General features: G+C 32.2%; 4 protein-coding genes across 6 annotated transcripts in view; 2 read left to right on the top strand and 2 right to left on the bottom strand.

Moving 5' to 3' along the window:
• LOC127063194 (RYamide receptor-like) overlaps positions 1–3,033 on the top strand; it is a 32,854-nt gene extending 29,821 nt beyond the window's left edge. The window contains exon 9 of the mRNA XM_050992617.1: positions 2,906–3,033. Within this exon, the coding sequence (XP_050848574.1) occupies positions 2,906–2,956 (51 nt within the window). The 3' untranslated portion in view covers positions 2,957–3,033. The remainder of the gene's footprint in view (positions 1–2,905) is intronic.
• LOC127063201 (death-associated protein 1) lies at positions 577–2,249 on the bottom strand. Its single transcript, XM_050992629.1, has 3 exons — positions 2,088–2,249; positions 1,815–1,914; positions 577–1,129 (listed from the first exon to the last, which is right to left on the bottom strand). Exons 1-3 carry the CDS (start codon positions 2,134–2,136, stop codon positions 970–972), a joined length of 309 nt encoding a protein of 102 aa, XP_050848586.1. The 5' UTR covers positions 2,137–2,249; the 3' UTR covers positions 577–969.
• Positions 2,671–4,002, bottom strand: LOC127063198 (proteasome subunit beta type-5). Its single transcript, XM_050992622.1, has 5 exons — positions 3,834–4,002; positions 3,560–3,716; positions 3,268–3,480; positions 2,922–3,155; positions 2,671–2,850 (listed from the first exon to the last, which is right to left on the bottom strand). Exons 1-5 carry the CDS (start codon positions 3,975–3,977, stop codon positions 2,747–2,749), a joined length of 852 nt encoding a protein of 283 aa, XP_050848579.1. The 5' UTR covers positions 3,978–4,002; the 3' UTR covers positions 2,671–2,746.
• Positions 4,003–5,151: 1,149 nt separating this feature from the next.
• LOC127063192 (uncharacterized) overlaps positions 5,152–9,482 on the top strand; it is a 164,617-nt gene continuing 160,286 nt past the window's right edge. For 2 of the 3 annotated variants that reach the window (XM_050992603.1, XM_050992607.1), the window contains exons 1-2: positions 5,152–5,195; positions 5,329–5,443. The gene's annotated coding sequence lies outside the window, so the exon portion shown is untranslated. Of the gene's footprint in view, positions 5,444–9,482 lie in introns of all 3 variants that reach the window. The other variant, XM_050992605.1, reaches the window with a different exon arrangement.

Genomic DNA, 9,482 nt, shown 5'->3' with positions numbered 1-9,482 from the left:
ACAATGTAGACCTACGGAGTTTAAGGGGAAAACGATATTGTAATGTTTACTTTTGCGAGGAAGAGCAACGAGCGCAATCTGTTGAAGCTCAAAGAGATACGTATAATATCTCTTTAAACGAGACATTTATATTTTTATAAAAGTAATTCTGAAATAACGATAAATATATCAGTTCGCTCGAGCAGCATACTTTCTCTTGATTTATATTCCTCTTTCCTGACATTTATTATCAAGGAAAAATATGAAAAATATAATACCGCTGCATACGTTAGCAGAGAAATCTTATGATTCATCGTTACGTTACATCTGCTTACAGAATATTCTCATTCGTTACGTGCTAAGTGATCGATTTAGTCAACGATTTGATAGAATCGTAGAGAGCACGTTATTAACACTTTGATAAAAAGGAGATATAAAAGTATGATAATCGATCTTTCCGAAGCACGGTTTACACGATCTAAATTCAAAGAATGGTGAAAGGTGAAGTATTAGCTTAATTCATAAGCTTATCGATCACGCGTACTCTACATAAATGTATACGTACGCGATAAAAAATTTATACGGCGAAACGAAAAATCCCTGCGCACACGCATATTTTATTTCCCTTTCAAGTTATACAAACTGTCCCCAAACATTGCTCCAATTTCCCTCAACGTATACACAATTAAAATTAATCATAACGTGACGATATCTTAATTATAATTATTATCATTATTATATATCTTTTTTTCTTCTTTTCTTTTTAAGATTTAAAGGATATCAATGCGAAACAAGTAGTAGTATTTCGCTTATAACGAGTAGAATTTTTTTTTTTTTTTTTTTTTAAAGATCTTTAACGAAAGTATATCGAGGAAACAAACGAATCAATTCGCGCAAGATCCTCAAGATACCGTCGTTTATTTAAAATATTCGGACCGTAGAAATGCGCTCTGTGGTCCCGAAAACAATAGCGCGAAATACGCTAGAATTTCACTTCCTGGGTTGTTGAATGATAATCGGACGCGAACAGTGAGCTGGCCGAGCATCGTGCGTCGGCGTTGGTTTTTCGTGAAAATGTTGTACAGCTTCCGGCGGAAAATCTGCGTTTCCCTTTGCGGGGACACCACTGATCATCATGGTCTTCGGCGGGCTGCAAAGTAAGCAAAACAACAACAAAATATATAACAAACTTAATTCGTTATTGCGTTTTACACCATTAAGGTGTTATTCTTGATAACGTATAATCGTTTTGAACTCATTAATCTTGAGACAACAACGTCACGACTTTAAATATAGCGATATCAGATAACAGTAGTAATAATAATAATAATAATAATAATAATGATAATGATAATAATAGTAACGATAACGTATTAAGCATTAAATCATAATAACATCGAGTAAGTGCGAGGCCATTAGGTGCATTTACGTTGGCTTGCGCAATCTTTTTGTTGAGAACAAATACGCGGAAAACTTCGTTGGAACCATTTATCACGTATCTCTTGAAAAAATATAGTGACTCGCACGTACATACGTATCTACACGTAAAAGAATTACCACCTACTGCCCGACGACCATCCTAGGGATCCTCTCTCTCTTTCTCTCCCCTCTACCTTTCTCTTTAGCCGGCAACAGCACGTTTCTTCTACGACTTTCTGAATTCTTTCGAAAAACGTGATTATTTCGACTCGATTTCGAACGAGGAGGTTTATATATCACGAATCTGTTCACCAATTTCTATCGTTATTATGATTTATAACTCGACAGCGTGAAAAATGAAAAATAATACAATCGTTATCTAACGATGTAAATTTTAATACGACGTATTTTCTTACCTGCTAGAAGGCCTGCTCTCCTCGACGTCCTTGCTTGGCTTCACGTCTCGATCCTCCTTTGGTGTTTTGTGTTGAGTAATCCTCATTCCTCCTGCTTTCACTGAAACGAACGATTGGAGTTAAGGATGATGATGTTAATTATTGTTTGAAATTATATGGCCTTGATACATGCTGACAGGTGCACTACGACGTCATCGATATTCAATGGTGCTTGTAAACACCGTTTAACCTTTTTTAATGGGATAAGTAATTAAAGATTTCGATTAAACTAACCTGCTGGAGGATGACCGCCCTTTAGTTTACATTCCTCTGTACTCGACATGTTCCGTGTCGGTATGTAGGCCCAAATACACTGGAAATTCTTCGCGCACGAAAGTACAATATGTTCCTCGTTCGTTGTAATGACACCGATCACGCCGCACTATGCGTTGCGGTGGTCGACGTCAACACATACGAACATTGCTAGTATCGATAGTGGGGAGTATACAAGATCGCGCCATTTTTGAATCATATAGGTTATACGTTGTTAATACAAATGTATTATAATGTGAAAATTTTCATCACTCCAGTTAAATATTATTACGGTAAAGTAGTATTACGTTAAACGATATAAATGTAAGATTACAAAACATACTTGTCGAGAAAATCTATATGTAATTTGCATCTTATATAAAATGTAAAAACTATTTTACTCAAATTTTGATTACGATGCATAGGATTAATATAATTATTTTGTGTACGTGCGGAAGGTTAGGAATTTCATGTGTCTCCTGTAATGTTAAGGTTGACAGTTAAGTATTAATTCATTTTATAATACACGAGGAACACAAAATTTGATGAACTTCAATTTGAAAGCTTTCGATGAAAATATTCCTAAGAACAATATTTTATTAAGCGAAGAGGGGCAAAAAAATACAGTACGTTTAGATTGATTACTTGCTGCTTCCTGCTAGTTTTTGCTCTTGATACATATAATGCAAATCTTTGCAATCTTCGTCGGAGATATGTACCCAACCAGTTGATTTCATATGATATACTAAAAAACAAAATCATCAAATAAGCGATTAATAAATAAAATTGTGTGATTACAGAACTGTTGCTACTTACCTCTTACTATACCACCGGAATATGCGTCTCTATGAGTAGCGTGATAAATCGCTCTTCTTCCTAGCTCGTAAGCTTCTTTATCCGTCAGGTCCCAATGATAACCGGAATCTAATACGCCAAAGGCATAGATGGAGCCAGAACCTACGCTAAATATCTTTCCTGGTGTTCGAGTACCTTCTGAATCGATGTAATACATTCCAGGACCACGTTTATCCCAACCCGCAAGCATCATACCTAGAGGAATATCATATATTCGCAAATTTGTATATTATCTTTTCGAATAAAACTTGAATGTATGTGTAAAACCAAAACAACCAAAAGATTGTTTTTTTTTTTGACATCTTACCCATGCTTAAACCCATCCCTTTGTAGTTATATACCATGTTTGACAATAGTTTACTAGCAGCTGCAATTGAAATACGTTCTCTATTTCTCAATTCATACATACGACATTGTTTAGCTAAAACACGATCCCAATAAACACAATCTGCAGCACCACCAGCCAAAGTACCAAGAAGATAATCATTGATCTCCACTATCTTCTTCATCGTTTGTGAACCTATAAAGACATAGAGTTGTAGTCAATTGTAGTCAAATATTTTTGGATTAATAAGCTTTGTTAGAAAATAGATTATTACCAATAAATTGGCCTCCCGTAGCACGGGAATCAACGGCCAATATGATACCACCTTGATATTGAAATCCCAATGTAGTGGTTCCATGATCAAATTGGATTTTTAAATGTTTTCCACTTTCATCGGTACTTGCAGAAAGTTGTGCAAGACTTTCAGCAGGCTGGAAATCGTATATATAAAACGAGTAACATAAAAAATTGTATAAAATTCTTCTACATGATTTGACAAATTTCAGATACTAGTTCACAAATGTAATAACTCATAAGTCAATACTTACGTTTATGTACGGTGGTACAGCTAATTGAACGTTATTTGTAAAGTTTCTTGTGTATTTTTCGATTTCACCTGGTAATTTATCCTTTTCTTGCAAAAAGTTAAAATCTACATAAGAATTAAGACCACAAACTTCTGCGAGCGCCATGTTTATATGAATACTGAACGCATATAGCATGTCATCTTGCTAATTCTTTTTTATCTCTGTAGGTGGCGCTGATGACTCATGAAATGAATTTGGACTTCATAAATTTAAATTTATTTAGTTAATATCAAACGATTGTGTTATGACAAATCATTCTCGTTAAAACATTTCAACGATTAAATTATTTTCGATATATTTTACAATAAGTGATAATAAATCCATTTTTAAAAGGAAATGTATAGGACCAATCGAATGGACCAATCACCGTTAAAAGAGGAAATAGTCGATTTAGATAAGCCAATTAGATTCTTCGATATTCTTTCTTTCAATATTCTTTCTATTCTAATTGGATGTTTTTAATATGTACTCATAAATAAATAATTCTTTTTTCTTATTATATCAAATTATTTTGTCACAATGATTAAAAGAATTTCGTAGACTTCATTCACGTAGGGAATTATCAAAAAGATAAAAATAATATGTATTATTTTACAAATTTAATCGTATATCTTATCTTGTCATGTAAACTGGAGACCTCTAACAACATACAGTTTAAGTTTTTAATACAGCAACCGAGCGAGTATTTTTGAATAGTGGGGACATTCAAATGGCACGTAAACGTGTAAAAAGAGAACGAAATTGGCAAACTGCCAAGAAATCAAAGATAAATACACAAACAGGTAAATGAATTTCTTCTATTCAATAAAACAGCTCTTGATTTTTGTTTCGTGTAATAAATTTAAGAAGAGTCGTTAATTTTTATTTATCGTGTTAACTATTTTCAATTTTTCAATTACAATAATTAATAATTAATAATAATTAAATTTTGTTTTATACGTATAACTGTTTATTATTTTATTTCGAATAGATGGATTTTTAATTTGCAATTAAAACAATGCGATACTGAGATCTTTAATTGTAAATTTAATACAATTTGATTATTTTTTTATAATAATAGTTTTAACGTTTAAAATAGACGTTACAAAAATCACATTTCTGATTGGTCGTTTTAATTTGATTTTTCATTGGTCTATCTCATGTCTTTTCAATATATTTAATTACTTTGGAACAAGGAAACGAACAGAACAAAATTTTCATTGGTTAATTGTTTTGCGAATCACAGAACGATTAACCAATCAGCGATCGATTGTCATTTCTTTATGCGATTAACTGTTATAGTTATCGAAGTCGTCAGGGGGGACGTGCGTTCTTTCTAAAAAAGTACAATTTTTCTAAATATTCAAGTTATATCTATCTTTAATCTATCAAATCTTAGTAACTAAGTATATTACTTTGAAAAAATATGAAAAGTGACAAAATTGTGCGTAGAAAAAATGAAATTTTCCTCTTATAGTGCGGTGTGTAAGGTGATCCGAATGATTGATTTGTAAATCTTTGGCCAAAATGGAACGAAAAGGAATACTTCGACGATTTTACGTAAATAATTGATGTACCACGACTATAATAAGGTAAACTTGATAGATATGTTAATTATTATGCATGCTTATTAGAATACGTGCATATATATATAGGAGATATACGTACAATATGTTACTCATCATACATACATACATACATATATACATACATCATACGTACGTACGTACGTATAACTATATATTATTGGCTTGTATATATATGCAATAAAGCACGTACGATTAGGTACATAACTTTTTTTTATTTTAATAGAAAACGAATCATAGGTTTACGTTTTCTGTCGAAATAATACGTTTATTTATGGAATCACGTAAAAGAACGAAATGAACTTATATTCGATAAAGTATACGTTAGTAACGCGACAATGAAGATTTTTCTCTAGTTCCTGTAGCTTCTAATAAAGGCGTCCTTCGTAGCGCATTAGTACATCTAACATCCAAGAGGTCTATCGACGCACGCGTTAACATTCCATCGTGCATCGTTCTATGAATGTATGGTGTCTTGTCTCATAATAATCTTCCTTTCACTCTTTTAACGACGTCATATATATATATATATATATATATATATATATATATACACACATATGTATATATCATACACACATACATATATAAGTACACAGGTCTTATACATAATATCTATATACCTATCTATCATACTATCATACTATATATATATATATATATATATATATATATATATATATAACTAGCAGCGGAAAATGCAGTTATCGAAGTTATATAGTTGGTACGGTGCAAACTTGGAAAGATACGTTTCAAATAGTATTTTCATGAGTCACGGTAACACCTGCAACGGTTCAACGAGATTTCTAATACTTTTACTTATCTATTCGACTTATGCCCGTAGGTACTCGAGAACATCTTAAGTATGTATTTTATCGTTCGACTGATGGATCGATGTAATATGAACTAACTTGAGTGCTCTCGACGTTTGATCCAGTCAGACGACTGCTTCTTCTGGATCTTACAAAAACAAGTAAAAAATAAATAGAAAAATAAATCTTTACCTTTTTGTTTTGCTACTTCGTATCTGTTGGAAAACTTTGACCCTTGTAAAGTAGAATTTTTCTCTCTCTCTCTCTTGTTCCATCGTTAAGATGATTACAAACGCATTATTTTCATATCACGGATTGTTGCATAACAGTTAGACTCCTTTTCCATTTTAATTGTTTGTAATAAAATGGATGAATGTGATTTTGGAAACAGTCGGATAAATAGTATGAAATTACAAACAAAAAGATCAACGTCTTCGCATAGTATATAAAAATTATTCCAACGATGAAAATTTTGGTAGTATCTGTCGAATCATTTTTTTACTTTAGGATTCATAAATGAGCAATTTCTTTGCTCTCGCTTGCATTTTACGGTTCCCATCATCGAACGTTCGAACTTTGATATTTTTCAGACTTTTACACACTCATCGATATAAAATGTAATACGTAAGCAGTAAGGGAATTCACTAATCAGAGTCGACTATGCATTTTTCGACTGCAAGACGTAAGCCGTAGCTATGAAAAATTTCGTAAGGATAAAATCCTTACGGTTTACGTTTTACGTATTACGTAGATACGCGTGTGTGAAGGTTTTTCAATTCACCAGCCATTACACCATACTTGAAAATAAAAGTAATGCATAGTTCATGCGTAGGTTTTCTCTTCGTACCTTACTCGGTATATAGGATAATAGATTTCGAAATAATCAAATATTGATATTATATTCTACGTTTGTAAAATACATTTCGAGATATTGCCGCTTAAAAATTCCAAATATCAATTCTTATTCATTTCTTTTCGATATATAAATGTATCGATAAAATGTATCGCTATATACGATATATATAATGTTTTCGAGAAAAAGAACAGAAAAAGTAATAAAAAGGAACCAAAAAAGAAGGAACAGAAACGATGCGAAGCAATCTAAAGAAAAAGGGAAAAAAAAGAAACAAAAAGAAAAAAGAAAATAAATAACAATAGAAAAGAAAAGAAAAAAATAAAGGACAGAAAGAAAAGCCATGCAGCTCGCGAGTTTATGGTGGTATCGAATGATGGGGATAGTTTTCTTCCATCTTAACGAAGCGAACAAGTAGAAGAACATGGGCGATCGATTGGTCATTTATGGTTTATATCAGTGTTTTTAATCTTTTTTTTTTGCCATGCTATTTGATCAATTCGTTTATAATAGCTTTACGGTTTAATTGTTTATAATGAAAAAATTGATAGGCTGGAATTATTGTTTATTATTTCAAAGACATGGCTCTGTTACTGGCGATATTCTCGCGAAATATTTCACGAGTGTTCTCTTAAAATCTCTTACAAATTAATTACTTTGTTCGCTTTGATAAACAAGATAGAAGATATTATTCTCTATTAACAAAAAATTTAACGCGATTTATAAACTGAGAAACGATTGATTCGTATCGTTGAAATATTTATAACAAAATGGTCGCTGCTCTGAAAATGATCGTTGAATTTCGTTGAAATATCAGATAGTATTTAATATCGCGATAAAGGAAGTGTGCGCAAATAAATCTCGTTAGATTTAGTCCTGCCAATTTTTGTAATAATTACAAAAGTGTACTAACATTATTCAAATGCTCGCATTTAGAATACTTTACGATAAATTCAAAACTTTCATCAAAATCTAAAAAATACTATTTCTATCGAAAGTTTTAACGAACAAACGCTTCGTACGATGACGATTGTAGAAGAGGCTTAAGAAGAAAAAAAAAAAAAAAAAAGAAAAAAGATTTACGAATTCGCGAATTTAATCGTAAATATTATTGCACGCCAAAATGTTTCTACTGATCGAAGTTGAAAAGAAATCGTTGAAACTAATGTGCTCGACACGCGTCGTATATTCTATCTCTTTTTCTCTTGCAGATGTATAAATAAAAGGAGAGAAGAAGAGAGGGAAAGAATGAGAATGATTTGTAATAGGTATCTCGTAATTTATAGTAAGTTAAGATAATCGATTATCCAAATACGTCACTAAGCGATACAACAGACAAATATGTTGGTATGTTTCGAATAGGAAATTGTTATTATGTATCACGTATTATTCTCTTTTCTTGTGGGGTCAGCGATATGACGTATTTCTTACTGGGGTCACGTGTACGGGGGTAAGGCATCGAAAAATGCCACGCTATTGGTTCGCTCCTACGTCGAACCACCTATAAACGCGAGAGACGTTATCCGCGTCTTTGATAACGATGTTATATTTTCTTTTTGATTCCGTCCTCTCGAAAGATCGCGATGTTTGCCAAACGTTTTCAAACGTTGATAACGATAACGAGCTAATCGACTCTTTCTTTTTCTCACTTCATTTTCCTTCTCTGTCTCTGTGTGTCTCTCTCTCTCTCTTTTTCATTGTCTCCTTTTCTTTTTTATCTTTCATACAAATTGTTATCTTTCATAAATTCATATTCTTCTTTCTTTTCTTCTTTTCTTCTTTCAGTTGGATAGGTGCAAAAATTAATAGCTGTACTTTGAATTTAAAAGATTAGATTGGAATTTGATCTTGATCGGTTTTTATGATACAACTTTGCTGGGAGACTTAAAAATGTATGATGGAAGGGATTGAATTAGATTTAGTATGTATAATAAAATGATGGGAATATTGTGTTTTATAATGATTCTGTATGTATTGTATTAACATTGAGTTACGTGTAGTTTATAGTATGGCTTATATCTCCTACTAATCAATGTGGCACCAGAAAGCAAACAAGCAAACGTTGTTTTCATCGTAGCTTCACGTTGTTTTCTATTTATCTATTGTATATTGCGTACTGTGTGTTTTGTGTACCCTATAAAAAATTCTCGATTAATAGAGGAAATAGTTGATTCATGTATTTTACGTTTTTCGTTGAGATTCGCGAACTCGCCAAAAAAAAATAACAAAATTACGAGTACATAGAGTGTCGATCTGAATAACATTGCGAGTTTTCCCTTTTTGTACAACCTCGATGCGTGATCGATAAGTAATTGCGTTGTTCGTATAGAATGATTGAGAGATCAATTTCCATGGGTAGAAATATTTTAGATAGCCTCAG

Source organism: Vespula vulgaris, chromosome 4 (assembly GCF_905475345.1).
Source record: "Vespula vulgaris chromosome 4, iyVesVulg1.1, whole genome shotgun sequence".
In the NCBI taxonomy this organism is placed as follows: domain Eukaryota; kingdom Metazoa; phylum Arthropoda; class Insecta; order Hymenoptera; family Vespidae; genus Vespula; species Vespula vulgaris.
Note: the sequence above shows the minus strand (reverse complement) of the source record. Positions and strands in the feature narration are given on the sequence as shown.